This window comes from Sodiomyces alkalinus, assembly GCF_003711515.1.
Source record: "Sodiomyces alkalinus F11 unplaced genomic scaffold SODALscaffold_7, whole genome shotgun sequence".
In the NCBI taxonomy this organism is placed as follows: Eukaryota; Fungi; Ascomycota; class Sordariomycetes; order Glomerellales; family Plectosphaerellaceae; genus Sodiomyces; species Sodiomyces alkalinus.
The window spans coordinates 1,696,179-1,714,522 of record NW_021167085.1 but is presented as its reverse complement, the minus strand read 5'-3'; the positions used below and the strand labels follow the sequence as shown (position 1 = coordinate 1,714,522).

Here is an 18,344-nt window from a genome sequence, read left to right as displayed (position 1 = left end):
ATACCACACCCGCTATCACCATGCGTTTCAGCACCATCGCCGTCGCCGGCTTTGCCGCCTACTCCCAAGCCGAGAGGGTCAATGACGAGCGCAGCCTGAGGGATCTCCTGGGAGATTGGGAGTACCCCAACGGCATTGACGCCCTCACTGACGTCTCCCCCACCGCCGCCCCCGAGGCCGGTGACCTTCACGTCTTCCACCCTCCCCACCACGACGTCGTCATTGACGACTGCGACAACCAGGAGGCCGACGACTGGCACTGGGTGCACCCGGGCACCGAGCACCACGCCGAGGACCACCAGTGGACCACCAGCACCATCACCGAGACGGCCACCGAGACCGTCGTCGACTGTGATCCGGAGGAGCCCTGCCACGGCGGCGGCAAGACCCACTACACCACCGTGACCATCCCCGAGACTGTCACCATCTGCCCCGTGCCCATCACTCCGGAGCCCCAGCCCGAGCCCGAGCCGACTGGGGAGCCCGAGCCTGAGCCCGAGCCGACTGGGGAGCCCGAGCCTGAGCCCGAGCCTCCCGTCTACCCCTCGGAAGTTCCCGTCTACCCGTCCGAGGAGCCCGAGCCTGCGCCCGAGCCCACCTACGAGCCTGAGCCGGAGCCCCCCGTCTCCGAGGTTCCCCCTCCTCCCGAAGAGACCGAGCCCGTCCATCCCCCTCCCGAGGAGCCCGAGCCGGAGCCCCCCGTCTCCGAGGCTCCCCCTCCTCCTGAAGAGACCGAGCCCGTCCAGCCCCCTCCCGAGGAGCCCGAGCCGGAGCCTCCCGTCGAGTCGGAGCCCGTCTACGAGCCCACCGAGGCCCCTCTTCCCGTCCCTCCTCCCGTACCCACCTCCATCGGCACCGTCACTATCCCGGCTCCCCCCTCCGAGGAGACGACCAGCTTCATTCCCGTCCCCACTGCCGGTGCCGGCCAGAACGCCCAGCGTGCGGGCGGTGCCGTTGTCGCCGCTGCCGTTGCCGCTATGCTCATCTAGATTGGGCTGACAAACCATGCCTACTTCGGCTAACCTGTCCTCGGGGTATAATGGACCCCTTCTTGGGGTTTGGGTTTCTCTTCTTTTCATGGGGGTTGGTTATATGCATCAGGTGTGCATTTGCCTGGGCAACGGAGAACCGTCTCAACATATGAGACTGGTGGTTTCAAGTTCCAAGTGACGCTTCAAGCCTGTCACGATCGATTGGTCCAGATGTATAATGTAGTCCGGAATAGGATAGAATAATGAGGGGCTCAAATAACCCTCTTGTATGACCGTTGGCTCGTGCCTTTTTTTTTCTTTTTTTCTTTTTTTTTCTCGTGTCCGGTTGACTGCATGGATGGTGGTGCAATACTCATCGTGACGAAGCCGGTGATGCGCCTCGTCTTCGTTTCGAGGTATGGGCGAATGAAATCTTGTCTTCCTGTTAGGGCTGTATTGTAGTGTCCTGGGCTTCCATGCTGTCTGTCGGTGTCTGGCATATGACACAACCAGCAGAAGATTCACGACGCAGCTCGAGACTGACGGGATGTCGTCCTCGTCCTCGTCTTCGTGCTCCAACCAACCCGCCGGACCACATCTTCGAGCCGGCGGTCCTCGCCAGTTACCAGCTCCCTCCTCGTCTCACCATCTTGCTCGTCGTAACGGAAGACCACCACCTTATCGACCCCACCATCGTCGTCCATGACCAGGCGGCCGGTCCGGCCATCTGCCCAGGCGAGGGAGACCTGTTTCGCCTGGGGATCGGCAGCCCGTACATCGACGAGAGTGCCAGCGCCAGCTTCTTCTCCTTCTCCTTCTCCTTCTTCGTCTCCTTCTTCTTCGTCTCCCTCCCTCCGTTCTCGTCCCCTCTCCTCATCTCCACCGGCCGCGCCTCGTGCCGCCGCCGCCGCAGCGGCCTCGGCAAGGTCACCGATCACGGCAGCGCGGTTGTGATAGCGTACAATTTCCCTCCTTACATGGCGCACAAAGCGCAAAAGGTCCTGTTTCGCCTGATGGGTCGCATCCGGGGGTGAAGGCGCAGGCAGGTACCTGGCCGCGAGCCCGGGCAAGGGGATGCAGGGAGGGACGGTGTGCCTGTGGACGCGGAGATGGCGCGACTCGGGATACGGGCGGTTCAGCATGACGTAGTAAGGACGGAGGAAGCGGGTCTTGGACATGACCTCGAAGCGGAGGCCGAGGACACTCCCGTTGTCGACGGCGTTGGGGTCCGGGTCGCGGACCTTGAAGGTGGTGACGGCGGCCCCGGTCCGATACAGACACTGCTGGTCGTGGGCATGCTGGGCATCGATTCGAGAGAGGACTTTATCGTGCACAGCGGAACTTGTCTCGCTTGAGACGAAAAGGGAGTCTTCTTCTAGGGTTTCGCGGTGGCGGAGGAGGAGTTGGCGGGTCGAGTCGGCGGACAGAATGGTAGTGGCATGGATCTTGAGATGTCTTTTCAAAGTAGCAACTAGAGGAGATCATATCGGTAAGCGCGGCTCACTTTTGCAGTTGGACAATATAACAAGTATAACAAGTATAACAAGTATAACAAGTATAACAAACAAGCAAACAAGCAAACAGAACAGAACAGAATACAAAGCGGCGTACTTTGGCTTTGAAGGTCCTCAATCTCATAGTCTAGCTCCTGACCAATCTCGTTGGGTTCAGCTTCAGAGGTCATGATGAGCGATGAATAAAATGACGCGGATTCATGGAAGGTAAATTTGTTGCCAGAATATCAGTTGGTTGAGGGGTCTCTGGGATTTTGGGACGACGTGGAAGAAGTAGAAGGGCGGAGAGAAGAGGGGGGATATGGGGAGAGACGGAGGGGACGACACGACGCGGCGTGACGCGACCAGTTCATCGCTTTTGATCGCCAAATGGTCATATCTTATCTGTTTATCGATAAGCACGGAGGTCCAAGCGATCGGATTGCCAGGGTTGTCAGGCCAGGGGTCCACATAACAATTCCCCGCATATGTGGCACTTGTGGAGCCACACAACAAGGTAGCAACGTACCGGGTACGTACCTTGTTGTCTCTAACCTATTCCGACGACGGGATTACAGGCAGCGACTCGACTTTTCCTGGGCCTTTGGCCAGCTTTCACTTTTCCATCTACCATATCTCGGCTTTCAGGGTCTTTAACAGTGTACATGTTTTATCCAGGTATAGGCCGCCATGGATCCTCGTTACCCTCTCTAATTCTTCTCTTCACAACCCTTCTTTAGCTTTTACTTGCTCTTGTCCGGGATTTCTATCACTCCTTTTCCTCGCAAAATAGAAGAAAAAAAGAAAAAAGAAAAAAAAGAAAGAAAAAAGAAAAAAAGAGCCGGGGCGAGCTTGAAAGATTGCCACCCGCTTGACTCCCAAAGGCCACGGTTGCCGCCTTGTGGCTCAACGCCTGTCCCCACCACTACGGAGTACACGGCAAGCGAGCGTTATCAAGCATCAAGCCATTATCTTCTTTGCTGTGCCGATCCGATCCTACGCCTCGTTCGAGCACCCAGACATCGACTCGTCCACCAAGCTCCAACTGAATACGCCTACACAGATCTGCCTCGGACTGTTCACCTTCGAAGAACACCCCTCGTACCTCAATAAGACTCTTGCCGTTGATCTTTCGGTCTCTCGTTACACCCCATTGCGCACTCGCTGCTGACCTTGCGACCCGTTCTGCGACACCCTCCGTCATCAGTACACACTCACACACACACACACACTCTCTCTCTCTACGTTCGTTCCACTTGCCCCTTGCAGGCTCGTGCTACCACACCACACACCACTCTCCTTGAACGAGACCATCACCGGCCCCTCTCGCCTTCCCGAGTCCGCTTTCCTCCCGCCATCTCTTTTCCGATGAGCAGAACACGCCGAAATAAATCTAAATCTCCGAAAAATAAACGGCCGCTGTCCGAAGTCTTCCCAGCTACAGACACAGATACGGACAGGCCAAACGGTGCCACCACCGGCGCCGCCATGAACCAAAACAGCGTCGAGTACCGCCGCAAGGCCGCCACTCCCACCTCCGAATCGGTTACCGAAAACCTCATGCTGCGCGAGAATTTCTCCCTAGACGACCACATCGCCAAGACCCCCGCCATAAATAACCATGGCTTCTTCGAGCTGCCCCTCCAGGACCAGAGGAACTTCATGCTCCTCGTCCTCCTCTACTTCCTTCAGGGCATCCCCATGGGCCTGGCCGGCGGCTCTGTGCCCTTCCTCATGAAGGATCACATGTCGTACAGCGAGATCGGCATCTTCAGCCTGGCCTCCTACCCCTATTCTCTCAAGCTCTTCTGGAGCCCCATCGTCGACGCCGTCTGGAGCCCCAAGTTCGGCCGCAGGAAGAGCTGGATCCTGCCCATCCAGATGCTCTCCGGCATCGGCATGCTCTGGCTGGGCTCCGTCGTCGAACCAATGATGGCCACCGCCGGCAAGGACGGCGGTCCCACCATCTGGGGCTTCACCGGCTGGTGGTTCTTCCTGGTCCTCATGTGCGCCACCCAGGACATCGCCGTCGACGGCTGGGCCCTTACCCTCCTGACCCCGGGGAACGTCTCGTACGCCTCGACCGCCCAGACCGTCGGCCTGACCGCCGGCCACTTCCTGTCCTACACCGTCTTCCTGGCCTTCAACTCGAAGCACTTTGCCAACCGCTACTTCCGCGCCGTCCCGCTCGACCGCGGTCTCCTGTCGCTCGGCCCCTACCTCACCTTCTGGGGCTGGGCCTACCTCGTCATCACCGTCGGCCTGGCCCTCTTCAAGCGCGAGGAGAGGACGCGCAACGAGGACGGCATCTGGGACGTCTACAAGATCATGTGGGGCGTCCTCAAGCTGAAGAACATCCAGACCATCATCGCCGTCCACCTCGTCGCCAAGATCGGCTTCCAGGCCAACGACGCCGTCACCAACCTCAAGCTCATCGACAGGGGCTTCGGCCAGGAGAACATGGCCCTCACCGTCCTCATCGACTTCCCCTTCGAGATCATCCTGGGCTACTACGCCGGCAAGTGGTCCCAGGAGTACACCCCGATGCGCCTCTGGTGCTGGGCCTTCGTCGCCCGCCTCGCCGCCGCCGTCGCCGCCCAGTGCACCGTCGCCCTCTTCCCCGCCGGCGGCGTCACCACCTGGTACATGCTCGTCGTCATCGCCGAGCACGTCTTCTCCACCTTCACCAACACCGTCATGTTCGTCGCCGTCTCCGCCTTCCACGCCCGCGTCTCCGACCCGGCCATCGGCGGCACCTACATGACCCTCCTGGCCACCGTGTGCAACCTGGGCGGCACCTTCCCCCGCTTCTTCGTCCTCCGCCTCGTCGACTATTTCACCGTCGCCACCTGCCGCCCCAGCGCCACGGCCGACGTCCTCGCGCCCTTCTCGTGCTCCCTGCAGGCCGACAAGGCGCGGTGTCTCCAGGGCGGCGGCACCTGCGAGACGGTCCACGATGGCTACTACATCGTCAACATCCTCTGCGTGATCCTCGGCCTGGTGACTTTTGTCTCCTTTATTCGGCCCAGGGTGCTGCACCTGCAGTCGTTGCCGATGAGGGCGTGGAGGCTAACTCCGACAAAACAATAAATAAGTATAAACGTGTACATGGCGTGTGGGGGGGGGAGAACGGGGGGCGCGGGGTGGGTTGTCCTCTGTATTATATACAAGTCTATCCCGCCGAAGAAGAACAAAAGAGAAGGGGGGATGTTGGTTGGGGGTTGGGCTCTGGCTAAATACAGCATTGAAGGGCGAGCGGGTTGTTGAAGAAGGCTACGAACTTTTGTTTGGCGAAATGATCATGTGTTAAAAGAGTCGACTGGCCACATTGAATATATGACATGCTGGTTTCTTTTTTGTTCTTTTTTTTTATAGAAGAGATGATGTACACACCCGGCAGCATCCTCCACCTCCACCGTTCATGGCCGCGCACCGTCCATGCGCGCCAGCAGCGACTTGATATGCTCATCGTGCAACTGTTCTATAGCCGGGATAATCAAGCTCTCAATCTCCACCTCGGGTTCCCCGTCCGGCAGGTCCTTCGCATCCAACGGCTTGTGCGCCACAGCTACCGCTGAACCGCCATCACCCTCGACCTTGACTTCTCCCTCTTTGCCCTCCCACGCCGGGCTGGGGACGCGGAGCCAGCGGTCGGGCCGGCGGGGGCTGACGAAGACCACCTCCCACTTGCGGGTGGTCAGCAGGTTCCCGACGACGAGGTGGTGCTGGTACCGCTCGAGGCTGTAGCGGGCCTTGTGGACGAGGATGCCCGGGTCGGTTTCGAGCTTGAAGCTGACGATGAACTGGTTCGGGGCCCAGCCGTCGACGAGGTTCTTGAGGAACTTGGGCACGGGGTCGAGGTCGACGACGAGGCGCTTGGAGCGGGGGACGGCGGGGGAGGAGTCGAAGTTGTCGAACGTCTCCTCCTCCTCCTCCTGCTGCTGCTGCTGCTCCGGCTCCGGCTCCGGCTCCGGCTCCTGCTCGTGCAGAAAGTCGGTCGCGTCGGTGCTCTGGATCTTGTGCTCCGGCATGCGGTCCGGCGGCACGAAAAAGTCCGATACGGCGGCGGCGAGGTAGAGGAGGCCGCGGGGGCCGAGGGGCCGCATGAGGCGGGCGATGGCGCGGAGCTCGTGGAGGTAGTCGGTTATGGTGACGAAGGGGATGGCGAGGAGCGTGTTGCGCGTGCGGGCGGCGCGGTACTTGCGCAGGACGGCAAGCAGTTCGTCGCGGTGGTCGTCGGCGGCCACGACACCGGTGCCGGAGGCGTCTTCCTGCAGGAAGTCGAGGAAGCAGCCGGTCGCGTGGGAGTAGTGGCGCGAGTAGGGCTGCAAGCTGAACTGACGGTGGAGGAAAATGACGGCATAGCCCGACTCGAGGAAGTACTCGGCCGAGGTGGCTCCTCGGGTGCCGGCGCTGAAGTTGTCGATGAAGCGAACCGTGTTGCGTTCAAGGGGAACAGTTGTTCCACCCGAGGTGATAAGGACGACGCGGCGCTTGGCGGCGGCATGCTGGCTGATGAAGTCGCGGGCTTGAGCCTCATGGTGGGCCAGAGCTTTGGGGGGTGGGTTAGAGGAGAAGTAGTGGTCCTCCACGTCGGTATTTATGGAAGAAGACATGGTGGTGTGAGAAGAGTCCTGTTCCGGGTATTGTTGAGTGCCTGAGCCATCATGTCAGTATAAGTGATTGATGTTACCGCAGTGCAGATATGGGGGGTTTATGTAGAAGAAGTCGTGAGGAAGACGAAGACCAGGCCCAGATAGGGGTGAAGATCCTCCATATAGTGAGACGCTGTAGCAGGGTTGCGCACATGAGAGGAAAGTAAATTTGTGTATACGATGAGGCGCAAAGGCGGGGATAACTTTACGGACATAAAAGAAAGACAAAAAGCGGCACCGGGTTTCCTCCGAACCCCGCGGACAAGTGTTATTGACTTGGGCGTCACTGCTCAATGTTCGCGGAGCTCGGAACTCGGAATAGGGGGGTGACCGGGCGCCGCCGATATCCTCGGCTCGGCCGGTAACGTGGCCCGGGAGATACGCCCTAGTTGATTCCGAGGAGGTGGTACCGACACGGGCGTATAGAAGAGGGGGCGGGGGCAGGACAAATAAATTACCTTCAATGGGAAGTTACCAGACGGGTGGTAGGTAGTTTCAACAATTGGATCCCTTGGTTTGGAGTTGGAAGAAATATGAGTGGGCAGAGGTGTCGGGTAACAAGTGAGGCAATAATCATAAGCGGCAGTACCTAATGTAAGGTACCTACCTAGGTACCTAGGTAGGGAAGCGATAATGAAAGAACAAGGTAGCTCCGAATGGCTCCGAATGGCTCCGTGTGTGGTCAGGTAAGGTAGCGAGGACAGTACAGTACACGGTCTATACAAGGTAGGTACGTTTTGGTAGAGGGGTAGAGTAAAGTTTGAGGAGAAAGGGGGAAGGAGGGAAGAAAAAAGGAGAAGAAAGTTTAAAAAGTCAAGTTCCCCTCCGCTCACGGTCGACAAAGTCCAACAAGTCTCTTCTATGAGGTCGCTCCACCGAGGGAGTTCCCCACCCCGTGACCCCGAGTCCGGGACAGATTCTTCGGCGGACATTTGGGCACGTTCCGGGTTTCTTCCTTCCCGTTCAGTTCAGTCGCACCGGTACTTCGTAATTAAGGTACTTGCCATAACCGTCGTCAATACGGATAGGACATTGGACTGATCTTATCAGAGTGTTATTGCTGTAAGTTCAGGTACCTTAATAATAAGGTACCTTACTTATTATTGGTTCTAATTCGATGTGCCTAGCTTAACTTTTACTTGCCTCTTGTATAGTCTCAACTTCTAATCGTTGCTGTATGACAGCTCAGCGGCCCCCCCTTGATGAGTTGCTCTCATAAATATTTTCATTTTCATTTCATTTTCATTCCTGGACTTTCACCCAACTCATTCCGCTATATGAGCTGCCACCTCTTCCCTCTCTTCTTCCCAAGCCGTCTAGGCTGCAGAGGCCCACAGGCCCACCAGTTCTCATGTAGACAGCAGACGCAGAGTAGAAACAAGACCGACGCACGCCAACCCCCTCAGAATATGGCCAGGATTCTCCACCCAACGCAAACCACCTTGGCCGCCCAAAGAGCCGCAAGCGATCCCGCGTACATCGCTCCGGTAAAGATGATCACCCCCCAGTACTTCCCGCCGGTAGCCGAGATGATCTCTCCGCCGATGGGGATGCCCACCAAGCACGCGACCGACACCACAGTGTAGGTGGTGGCGTAGTAGCGGCCGTAGTTCTGCGTCTTGCAGAGCCGCCCGATGCACACGGGGCTGATGCTGATGTTGTTGCCGCTCGCGAACCCGAACATGACGGCGAAGATGACCATGGCCGCGAGCGAGCTCTCGCCGAACGGCAGCCACACCGCCAGGCACGCCACGATGGTCAGCGCCACCGACAGGATGTTGCTGTTGTACGCCCCGAACAGGTCCCCCCACCACCCGGCCACGACGCGGCCCACGACGCTGGCGGCGTTGAGGATCGGCAGGATGCGGTACGAGATGTCGGCGTCGAACCCGGCCGACACCATGAAGCTCGAGATGTAGGTCAGCGGGATGAAGAGCCCGAACTCGAGGAGGAACACCCCCGCCGTGGTGAACGCGAACGCCGGCTCCCGCAGGATCCGCACGTCCGGGTGGGCCGTCGCGTCCCGCGCCGGCGGCAGCCGGGACCGGATCAGGAGGTTGGCCACGCCGAAGCACCCGGCGCAGATGAACCCCACCACCCGCACCGTCCACGCCCAGCCGATGCGCCCGAACAGCTCGTGCATCGCCAGCGGGAACATGATGCCGCCGAGCGAACCTCCCGTGGTCGCTACCCCTGTGGCCAGCCCGCGCCGGTCGCGGAAGAAGTGGCCCACCGCCGCGATGGAAGGGGTGAATATGAGCGAGCCCCCAATCCCGTTCAGGAGGCCGAAAGAGAGCATGAAGTGCCAGTATTCTGTAGAAAGCGGGCCATGGATCTTTTCGTCAGCGACAGTCGGGTGTGAAAAGAAGAAGACCCCGCCCCAAAAAAGGTGCAAAAATTACCAGTAGATATGCTCAATAGCATGAGAGAAGCAACCACACACAGCGACCCCGACAGAATGAGCCACCGCGGTCCATACTTGTCAAAGACGGGACCGATGTAGATGCCGCCGAAAAAGCACAAGAACGTGTAGACGGAGAAGATCCACCCGACGGCACCATGGCTGTACTCTCGTAGCTGGTGCTCCCCGATGTAAGCATGGAAGGTGGCCAAGCTATTCATGAGACCCATGGCCGAGAACAGCGCGAGCCATGACCCCAACACCACGAGCCACGCTTGCAGTCCTCCCTCTGGGTACGTCTCCTCCTGCCCCTCCTCCTCCTCGTCGTCCCCCTCATTCTCGGGGCCTCCTTCGGTGTCCTGCTTCGAGTCCGTCGACCGTCTTTTCGTTTTCGCCTTGGAGGATGATCTGGCCGTCACTGCTGCGGGTCTAGTGCTCTGCGCCAGAGAAGGTAGGTCCTTGCTCACGGTGCCCAGGGAAACAACGTCGTCCGCGGCGCTCTCATATCTGTGGATCGGCACCGTATCTGCACCGCCCTCGTTTCGGCCTGGGTCTGCCGTCTCCGGGCTAGAAGACTGGTGGCCCATTCTTTTACGGTTCCTTGCTCTGGTGTTTGGTGTGTGTGTTGTCCGTTGTCTGGCCTCGGATGTCTTGGTGTCTGGTCTGGCTGTCTGGCTGTCTGGTTGTCTCATATTTCTGCCTTTGCCTCCTCGGCCAAGGAAGAGAAGAACATCGCCGCCTTCCTCCCCGCTTATTACGTCTACCCTTCCCCCGGACTATCCACTTCCCTCATTTGACAAACCCACGAGACTCGGAGAATCTTACCCCGGGGAAACGTAAGAGAAGACGTAAGAGAAGACACCGAAATGGAGTTCGAATCGAGGGCTTGAAAACCGAAACCTGTCTTTTTCACCATGTCCACTCGGAGGCGGCAACACTCCGAGGAAAGGTGGGGGAACGGAAATGAAGTAGGCGGCAGGGCGCACGTTATTTTATTAGTACGTCTGTCGTTGTTTAGTAATTACAATGTAGAAGGGCCAAGTTGAATCCCGTCATTTTAAGTAATCTCCCGTAGCGTAGCCCGTAGCCTGTAGCGTAGCCTGTAAGTCAGACAGAGCCTATGGCAGGTAAGTGACCTGCGTTCATCTCTTCCTCTGCCCCTTGTCTCAGAACACGGTTACAAGTGAAATACAAGTCCCGAGACGCGAATCGCCGTCTTGGAAGGGAAAATTGAGGATAAGAAGGGATGTCGGTCCATCGTTGGAACTTACCAAGTAATTTTTCGTATTTCATTTCCCTCGGGGCAATTGCGTATCGCCTGGTCATATTGCTTAGTCACCGGAGTCCTACTCCGGTGTCCGCAGGACCGCCATTTCCTCCTCTTGTCCACTTTTCCTTTTTGTCTTCTTCTTTTCTTTCTTTTTTTCCCCGAGAAGACCCTGCAACTCTGGACTCCCTTTTAGTATGCATGTTGCATGTCTTGTCCCTGCGACTAATGCAAGGCATCCATCCTGCATTGCATCTTCTCTACACACCCCCTTCGTCCTCCAGCAGAGCCCAAAGAAGCAGACCAAGAAGCAGACCAAGAAATTCTGCGACTAATCCGCCACTCAAAGCCATCCGAGCATTATGTACAGAATTCCAAGGACCCTGGGCTCCCAGCCAGACCACCCAAACGCATGCCGCCCCCTTTACTTCTTACTCCAAGTGCCGGGGATCGAGGAGACCCGGATGCTGCCAAGGGAAAACACACTCTCTCGGCCGTCATAATCTCAATTCCGTCCTCGAAATCCAAGCCGAAGGCAAGTGTGGATAATATTTGGTCTATCCTGAAGCACCGCCATGTGTCCACGTCCGCCAGTTCCACCACATTCGCCATGTCCACACAAATCCCAGTTACCATGCATAGCACGCTGTCGTTCAGGTACCTATTGCAGCGACGTCGATCGCGTCCATCCATGCAACTTAATCAAACCCCTTCCGGGCTATCTAGCTGGCAGCCAACACCGACATATCTTCAGAGAAGTAAGTATATATATAACAGGACAAGCATCAAGAAACGAAAAAAATAGAAGAAGTCTGGTGTCAAGTGGTAAATATTGAAGGCCTTGAAAGATCTGGGCGTAGTCGAGTCAACCTCTCCCTTCTTTTATGCAAAGACATGGGATGAATGAAGAAACATGTGATGTTCTGTTCGCCATCATCCGGGTTCCTGCCCAAGGTACCTAGGTCCCCATTCTACCTTATCCAGACAACATGTTGCTTCACTTCCTGTAAAGGAGACAACGGGTACTTAATCGGCCACCTCTCCGTATTGGAGGTAGTGCGAGCAAAAAACCACCTGGTACCTTTGCCTTCGGGTTTGCAGTCCAAACCCATAAACCAACGCCAACATCAATAACCGTACCTTCAGGTACATATACCCTCTTCTCCCTTTTGCCGAACCAAAGTTCCATTATCCTTTTCTCTTTTCCTGTTACTCTACTGGCATACCATCGTTGTCGCATATCGATCAATGGCGTGAAAAAAACGGCGAGGATGTATAGAAGCGGTAAAAACACTTCCTTCGTGGTAGAATCCCGAATCGCTTAATCAGATAAACATTGTGTTCGTATGAAGCCCAGGCACTCAATATTGCCGTCCCCATCTAGTCATAAAGTCGTCAAGAGTAGAAAAGCCGCGGGGTTGGATTCGTATAGAATTGGTGGAAAGATGGCTGTGGGCGATGTCTTGGATAGCCTCGTCGGGCGAGAATGTGGTCGAACTCGGTCGACCGTTTCGAGCGGTACAATGATCCCATCACGGAAGCTGTCCGAGATCTGCCGTATCGGACGTAAGGGTGGCCAGTTCACTAATCCGTTGCCTCAGCGCGTTTAAGAAAGCGGCTCTGGAGGCATGATCGAGTCTCTCTACACCCGAGTTACTGAAGATCGCGTCATGTCAGTACGTGGTCGAAATTGGCCGGTCACAACCACCTCTGGTCGGCGGGGCAGCCGCCTATCGCCGGGGAGAAGGTGAAAAGGGGGGGGGGGCTTGCAGTGTTTCGAAGAGCGAGGCAATCTCGTCGTACATCGCAGTTCCCACCAGTTCCGTGGGAGGGGTGAACAACGGCTTCTTTGCAAGACTACTCGACCCGGCCGTCGCGGCTTGTACTAGCAAGTCTCCCTCCCGGATGAACTTGACGAGATGCTCGAGATCCGTCTGATAGTTGGTGGTCCGCATACGACGTAGGATTTCGATCGAGTCTTGCTCGGGGCGCAGGGCCAGTAAGTGGAAGAGCTCCTCGAGAAGAGCGACACGGCGTTGAAGGTCCTCGGACTTCTTCCGCAGAGCCGCTACGCGAGAGATGTCTGGATCTGCATCGTACTCGCAATCTTGCGGCGAGCCCGCGTTGGTGCAGGCCGAACACACAGGACGTCGGCCGTCGCATTTCGACTTCTTTCGTCGGCATGGCGTGCACGCCACTCGGGTCTGGGGCCGTCTCCTCCCCACGGATGATGACCGCGCCTGCGGGGTCGGGGTCGGCTCCGACTCGTCGACGGGGGAATTTGCCGTGGTTTGGCTCGCTGGTGCGGGCAGGATCTCGCGGAGCGACTTCATCCTCCACCGTCTCCGTCGAGATGAGCTACCGGTCTTGTCCTCCGCATCAGACGAAGCGCGCACGTGCAGTTGAACAAGGACGTCCCGTGCTGTTGGTCTGCCAGGTAGATCAGCACTGGGGCGAGGGGCTTGGGCCGCCTCATGTCCGCCGGGCTGCTCTGGTTGGGGTACGTTTTGATGGTGGATAGATAGCCAATGAAAAACCAGGATAGCAAAGGCGGGCTAGAGCTGGTTTGATTCTGGGGCTTTTTGACCACTTCAGTGTGCGCCTGTCCGACGTTGCCGCCTCTCGCACGTATATACCCTTCCCTAGCAAGGAAGCAGAGTTCTCGTTTCAAGGCTCGATTTGTTCGCCCCTCGCCCCTCCCTGTGCCTGGAACGCCTGTGTCTAGTTGTCGCGAATAAGCGGGTGACGCAAATCTCAGATCTTTTGTTGCCGTCACGGGCCCGTCCGTTGCCACAAGCCACAAACCACAGGGGCTTTCGAGGCGTGGAACCCCACCCGCATTGGACCCTCGTCGGAGTCTTGCCCGCCTCCGACACGGTGGACTCTGGACCAGATCTGCTGAAGATAAACCGCATCGGGTGTGCACACAATTGTGCACCGACTGAAAAGTCGGAGATAGGAATCGTTTTTGGTTTGATCTTCCTCGTTTCGGCTGGGTACCCGATGGTGATGTAACAGACACCTAATTGTCCAGATCGCACGAAACAGGCCCATCGCTCTTCCACTGCGGCTGGGATGTCGCAATACACGTGTACAACGTAAGAAGAAAAAACCCACTTGGTAGCGTAGAAGGAGGTTTTTCTTTTCCGTCTGGAAAGGGATTGGCCAACTTTATTGAAGTGGCAACAATTCCGATCTTTTCGGGGACAGAACGAAGCTTGTCTTCGTTGCACTGCTGGGTTGTCCGATCTGTATACCCCTCTCGACCTTCGGAGGGCCCAAAATTCGCTGCTGACCCTACCCAGGACTCTGGAGAGTAGACTGGAAGGGCTATAATGGATTGGACGGGCTTCATCTAGTTAGTTATGGCAAGCACCGGCACATATCAGACAAAAAAAGCAGAGATTGGAATTCATTTCGGGCAAAATTCTCACCTGCAATCGGGCCCTGGACCCTGGAAAGTGTAAGCTCCCAGGAGCCGGACCCCCCCCCCCCCCTTTTTTTTTTTTCCTTTTTTTTTTTTCTTTCTTTCTTTCCTTCTGCTCTATTTGCAACAACCCGCCTTGCCAGTCGTAAGTGACAATAATTGCTGATGCGTGGTAGCAATAGCAGGAGCATTGGCCGGTTAACGACAACCCAAGACGGGCTATGACACAAGATCAAACATTTTTCGGACATTCCAACTAGTTGAGCACCTGCAAAGGCCGGTATTGAGCAGGCGGGCATAGTTGCAGGCCGTCAGGGAAGCACCGTCGTAGCAAGCGCGGCCCTTTAGGCGGCGACCTGAAGAAATTCGACCGAATCAGGGCTATAGGGTTCCCCGAATATCTCCCTTTTCTGCTCGATTCCTAGCTCTTGCCATGCTATAGGACGTACCTCTACTGGGATGTGCCCGGAAAATGCCTTGGGCCTGCAGTAGGAGATAGAGAGCGCGAAATTCCGAGTCGTTCGAGATCTCCATCATGGAGGCACGCATGGTTGGTGCTCTGGAGCAGCTAGGCGGTTGTTGCCTCGACATATCTCTCAAACGAGTACATTCCAAAAGGATTGGTGATTCTGGGAGGAGTCACCTCCCGCATTTCCTCTGGCCCTGGATGCGTGGATGACAACTCGGAAGCGGCGTCATTTGGATGACGGCGGGTGAGGGTCGAGGACTCCACGGTGTAGGAAGTCAGAATCGTTATTATGCAGGCAGTTCAAGGCCACATGCCCGGCTGCGATGTGCATCCTACTGGCGTTTCGGGGGTAGGGCTCAATGTACCAGGCATGGGACAGGCGCCTCGGTCGATAGAGAAGATGGGTTGGTCGAAGAGGTTGTGAGACAGTATGGGTGTCCACGCAGAAGAGGATGCACTACAAGGTCAGAAACACGACAAAAGTAAAGTGGGAGGGAAGGGTGAAGACAGGAGGGGGAGAATATAAAAATAATAATAAGCAAGGAGGAGAAGAGGGTTGGGCAGATGGAAACGGATCCAACTCTCCTCAAAAGAGATGATGGCGGGACGAGAGAAGGACCCGGCTGTCTGGGACTCCCATCACTGTGAAAGGGCGATAGGTAACGAAGGGGCCCACCGAGAAAGAGTACTACGAGGTATCCGGGCGAAGACAGCGCCCTTCGATCAAGGTAGGTACTTCCGGTCTCCGAATTTGCTGCTTCCCTCATTGTCCCTCATTGTGTCCGCCTTTGGATGACACCTACGGTACCATCGTACGATATTGTCACACCGTTACCCAATAGAAGGGCAGTAACCCCTCGGAGGTCCTCCCGATACCATATGGACCAATCATAAGCCTGAGATCGTTACAGGCGAATAAGGTAAGGCACGGTAGTTGGTATGCCCAAAGGTAAGGTAGGTAGGTAGCTTATTTAGGTAGGTAGGTAAGTCAATTACAGTTAAGAATAGGTAGGTAGGTGAGACCAACAGGCACTGGCTACTGGGCGGCACCTTTCGAAAGGCGGCAGAGCCACCTTTGCGCACCAGTAACGTCGCTCGATTCACTGGAAGCTGTTGAACTGCCGAACTGCTGAACTCCGCGCCCTTTCTGCTTCATCCTCGGGGATTAGAACTCATTCTTGGATTGTGGTACAGCAGATTTGATGACAGCCAGGCTTGTGGACATGTATCCGAATTCCCCCTTCAAGTTGTGGCTCATCCATCCATCGTTGCACCCACTCGTTCCTCATCATTCCTCGTCACCCTGCCTCATCTTCCACTTCCTCGACTGTGACTCTGTGTGAACCGGAAGCTCCTGTGTCCTGTTGTGGCCTATCACGGCCCTTCAAATAGCCCTCCTTCTCCAATGCATCAGCTTCCTCGGGTTCCATAAGCCCACTTCGCCCTTTGCCCTTGTCTAGCTTGCTTCTGACCACGCTGGGCACAAATGCCGACACCGCCTCCTTATGCAGATTCCGTACCATGGGCTTCGCTTCGTATACCGTCTTCGCCTCCAGCACCGGGGTAGGGGCCGGTTTATTGTTCCTGTCTTCCGAGCGATCCCTTCGGCCCTCAGTCTCGGTCTGATGTTGCAGCTCCGCCTGCCGCCGCGCTCGCCGCTTCGCGTACCAGGCGTCCATCACCTGCTTCGGTATCGGAGGTGGTGTGTCTCGCGGCATAGGTATGCTTCTCACATCCTCCGGGATATCTTCGTCGTCGCTGGACGCGTTCTCGGCATCGCGTCGCCGCTTGCCCAACACGCCGGTCCCTCCTCCCCTGCCCCCATGCCCGAGACCGCTCCCGAAAGAAGGCGCCCGGTCGCCCAAAGCCTCCCGCGCCTTCTTCACCGCCTGAAGCTCCTTCTCGAGGCCCTCTAATACCTGCTCCTCATGCCGTGAGAGCTTGCCGCCATTTGTCGTAACAGCTTTAAGATCGTCGATCTGCTTCTGGATGCGGTCGGGATTACGTCTGGCGAGCTTGTCGTTGCGACGGTTCTGCACCTCTGCCTTGCCTAGAGAGGGCAAAAACTACAGTTAGCAGAGTCGAATGGTTTGGTGCCGTTGGTGCCAAGTAGTACGGCGAAGGTCGGAGATATTTCCCTACCCTTTTTAATGGCTTTGGCCTTGTCAGCCTTGCGCTGGGCTTGAACTGGGTTGTAGTTTCGTTCCTTTGTCATTTCTTCCAAATGCCTTAAAGAGCTTCCTCAATTGGGTTCAGCTGAGACAACGTCGAGAGATGGCTTTCGTAGGGCTTGCGGAGTCGCGTGGTTGAGCAGACCGTTCAAACTGATGATATCTTGACGGATGACTGCCTGCCTTACCCGTGCCAGAATGGCGATAAATCCTTATCGGCCGATGGCAACCTGGACGGACGGGAAGCTTCGTCTTATCGGATCAGACACGTGATAGAGAAGCCCAAAAACTGAAGTGGTACCTAGGTAGGTACCTATTTCGTACATAATGTCCCGTATTTGGTATCACGTTCCTGTGTCGTTGCTTATGCAACGCTTGTTGACTCGGCCTTGCCCCACCCAATAACATCCCTGCATTCCTTAACTGCGGGCAACACCTTAACCCTGAATCGTCTCCTGCGACGGCGCACCTTCCACTTGGGCTCGCTCAGGCTGCCTCTGGGTGAACCTGCTCTCCTCCATTTAACTTCCCCTTGCCTCCCGTCTAGACCCCTTTTACTTTCGTGGTCCTGCTGTTGTTTCTCGACTTCCCTCCATCCCACTTATCAGCCATATCTCTCGTCGCATCCACCGGGCGTCTGGCAACCGGAGACACCCTTCATCGCTAGTTCTCCGTCAAGAACGTGCGTCATCGGATTCTATTTATTTCGGAATCCTCTCTCAGGTCGCCAGAGGTAGGCAAGTGTTCAGAAAGTTCTTTCTACAGCCTTCCTAGAATTACTTGTCACTTTAGTTCTCTATATTCCCCCTCTCGTTGCATATCATATCATAGATCCCCGCTGTTTGCTGTTTGGGAGAGCAGCTCTCAATCATGGCCAGCTTCATGGCCAACCTCTTTCCCGGTGGGAGTAAGGACAAGAACGTTACCGGCCGCCCCAAGACTCCCACATACAGCAATCATGACTTCCTCAACCCTCCCAACACCCCGCAAGGCAGTCCCAGTAAAAAGACGGTTCCTCCTGGCGCTCACGAACTTCCCGAGGCCTTCGAAAACGCACTCAGACTCAATGCTGCCTCTACTCTCGAGAGTCCTGTCAAGCTAGGTCGCCCTCAGAGTGTTATCACAACCCCACTGTCGCCGGGCAAATCCTCCGCGAAACCACTAGACGAGTCCAGCCCGAATGTGGAAGACAGCATCCTTAATCGAACCGCCGTCTCGGCCGGCAGTCCCCTGAAGAAGCGGCAGGAACAAGAGAACACCCCTCCCGCTTCGCACCTGGGAGGCGGCGGTACGAACTCTCCTGCGCCCCTGACCCATGCCGCCCTTGCCCGCCACGATTTCTACCAGCCCCGGGATACTAGGCCGACCACACCCGCAAAGAGGTTCAACACGCAACGGGCCTTGACTGCCGAAGAGCGGGAAATTCTCAAGCAACCCAGCGTTCGCAGGCTAGTCAACGTGACGCAGCTTTGTAAGAAACATACCCCCCC

At 56.6% G+C, this 18,344-nt stretch overlaps 10 protein-coding genes across 10 annotated transcripts in view; 4 read left to right on the top strand and 6 right to left on the bottom strand.

Annotated features, from left to right (window-relative positions):
- Nucleotides 1-20: 20 nt before the first annotated feature.
- Nucleotides 21-1,314, top strand: SODALDRAFT_380020 (hypothetical protein; the record flags this gene model as incomplete). The annotated part of the gene is made up of 1 exon (XM_028615083.1): nt 21-1,314. One exon carries the CDS (start codon nt 21-23, stop codon nt 987-989), a length of 969 nt encoding a protein of 322 aa, XP_028465378.1. The 3' UTR covers nt 990-1,314.
- Nucleotides 1,315-1,492: 178 nt separating this feature from the next.
- Nucleotides 1,493-2,655, bottom strand: SODALDRAFT_325146 (hypothetical protein; the record flags this gene model as incomplete). Its single annotated transcript, XM_028609960.1, has 2 exons — nt 1,493-2,442; nt 2,583-2,655. 2 exons carry the CDS (start codon nt 2,653-2,655, stop codon nt 1,493-1,495), a joined length of 1,023 nt encoding a protein of 340 aa, XP_028465377.1.
- Nucleotides 2,656-3,952: 1,297 nt separating this feature from the next.
- On the top strand, nt 3,953-5,554 carry SODALDRAFT_340788 (acetyl-coenzyme A transporter 1; the record flags this gene model as incomplete). Its single annotated transcript, XM_028612986.1, has 1 exon — nt 3,953-5,554. The coding sequence occupies one exon, from the start codon at nt 3,953-3,955 to the stop codon at nt 5,552-5,554; it is 1,602 nt and encodes a 533-aa protein (XP_028465376.1).
- A 329-nt stretch (nt 5,555-5,883) lies between these two features.
- Nucleotides 5,884-7,080, bottom strand: SODALDRAFT_340787 (DFP-domain-containing protein; the record flags this gene model as incomplete). The annotated part of the gene is made up of 2 exons (XM_028612985.1): nt 5,884-6,018; nt 6,067-7,080. The coding sequence occupies 2 exons, from the start codon at nt 7,078-7,080 to the stop codon at nt 5,884-5,886; spliced, it is 1,149 nt and encodes a 382-aa protein (XP_028465375.1).
- Nucleotides 7,081-8,240: 1,160 nt separating this feature from the next.
- Nucleotides 8,241-10,387, bottom strand: SODALDRAFT_334677 (riboflavin transporter MCH5). The gene is made up of 2 exons (XM_028612270.1): nt 9,522-10,387; nt 8,241-9,432 (listed from the first exon to the last, which is right to left on the bottom strand). The coding sequence occupies exons 1-2, from the start codon at nt 10,105-10,107 to the stop codon at nt 8,522-8,524; spliced, it is 1,497 nt and encodes a 498-aa protein (XP_028465374.1). The 5' UTR covers nt 10,108-10,387; the 3' UTR covers nt 8,241-8,521.
- A 102-nt stretch (nt 10,388-10,489) lies between these two features.
- SODALDRAFT_200024 (hypothetical protein) lies at nt 10,490-11,581 on the top strand. The gene has a single exon (XM_028607200.1). It carries the CDS (start codon nt 10,767-10,769, stop codon nt 11,334-11,336), a length of 570 nt encoding a protein of 189 aa, XP_028465373.1. The 5' UTR covers nt 10,490-10,766; the 3' UTR covers nt 11,337-11,581.
- Nucleotides 11,582-12,457: 876 nt separating this feature from the next.
- Nucleotides 12,458-13,340, bottom strand: SODALDRAFT_200087 (hypothetical protein). Its single transcript, XM_028607202.1, has one exon. It carries the CDS (start codon nt 13,118-13,120, stop codon nt 12,518-12,520), a length of 603 nt encoding a protein of 200 aa, XP_028465372.1. The 5' UTR covers nt 13,121-13,340; the 3' UTR covers nt 12,458-12,517.
- A 124-nt stretch (nt 13,341-13,464) lies between these two features.
- SODALDRAFT_200044 (hypothetical protein) lies at nt 13,465-14,647 on the bottom strand. Its single transcript, XM_028607201.1, has 2 exons — nt 14,222-14,647; nt 13,465-14,117 (listed from the first exon to the last, which is right to left on the bottom strand). Exons 1-2 carry the CDS (start codon nt 14,511-14,513, stop codon nt 13,810-13,812), a joined length of 600 nt encoding a protein of 199 aa, XP_028465371.1. The 5' UTR covers nt 14,514-14,647; the 3' UTR covers nt 13,465-13,809.
- A 1,011-nt stretch (nt 14,648-15,658) lies between these two features.
- Nucleotides 15,659-17,043, bottom strand: SODALDRAFT_334674 (hypothetical protein). Its single transcript, XM_028612269.1, has 2 exons — nt 16,826-17,043; nt 15,659-16,733 (listed from the first exon to the last, which is right to left on the bottom strand). The coding sequence occupies exons 1-2, from the start codon at nt 16,896-16,898 to the stop codon at nt 15,982-15,984; spliced, it is 825 nt and encodes a 274-aa protein (XP_028465370.1). The 5' UTR covers nt 16,899-17,043; the 3' UTR covers nt 15,659-15,981.
- A 681-nt stretch (nt 17,044-17,724) lies between these two features.
- Nucleotides 17,725-18,344, top strand: part of SODALDRAFT_279921 (serine/threonine-protein kinase sid2) — a gene marked incomplete at both ends in the record, with an annotated part of 2,158 nt that continues 1,538 nt past the window's right edge. Inside the window, one exon of the mRNA XM_028608199.1 lies at nt 17,725-18,325. Coding sequence (XP_028465369.1) covers nt 17,725-18,325 — 601 coding nt within the window. The remainder of the gene's footprint in view (nt 18,326-18,344) is intronic.

Bases quoted from the DNA above. Each gene is read 5' to 3' on its own strand.
- SODALDRAFT_200024 (XM_028607200.1), top strand. From the start codon at position 10,767: ATGTCGGTCCATCGTTGGAACTTACCAAGTAATTTTTCGTATTTCATT.
- SODALDRAFT_334677 (XM_028612270.1), bottom strand. From the start codon at position 10,107: ATGGGCCACCAGTCTTCTAGCCCGGAGACGGCAGACCCAGGCCGAAAC. The intron at 9,433-9,521 runs GTAATTTTTGCA...CGCTTTCTACAG, and splicing joins GCTATTGAGCATATCTACTG to AATACTGGCACTTCATGCTC.
- SODALDRAFT_200087 (XM_028607202.1), bottom strand. From the start codon at position 13,120: ATGAAGTCGCTCCGCGAGATCCTGCCCGCACCAGCGAGCCAAACCACG.
- SODALDRAFT_200044 (XM_028607201.1), bottom strand. From the start codon at position 14,513: ATGCCCGCCTGCTCAATACCGGCCTTTGCAGGTGCTCAACTAGTTGGA. The intron at 14,118-14,221 runs GTGAGAATTTTG...AATCCATTATAG, and splicing joins GGTCCAGGGCCCGATTGCAG to CCCTTCCAGTCTACTCTCCA.
- SODALDRAFT_334674 (XM_028612269.1), bottom strand. From the start codon at position 16,898: ATGACAAAGGAACGAAACTACAACCCAGTTCAAGCCCAGCGCAAGGCT. The intron at 16,734-16,825 runs GTAGGGAAATAT...TGCCCTCTCTAG, and splicing joins GGCCAAAGCCATTAAAAAGG to GCAAGGCAGAGGTGCAGAAC.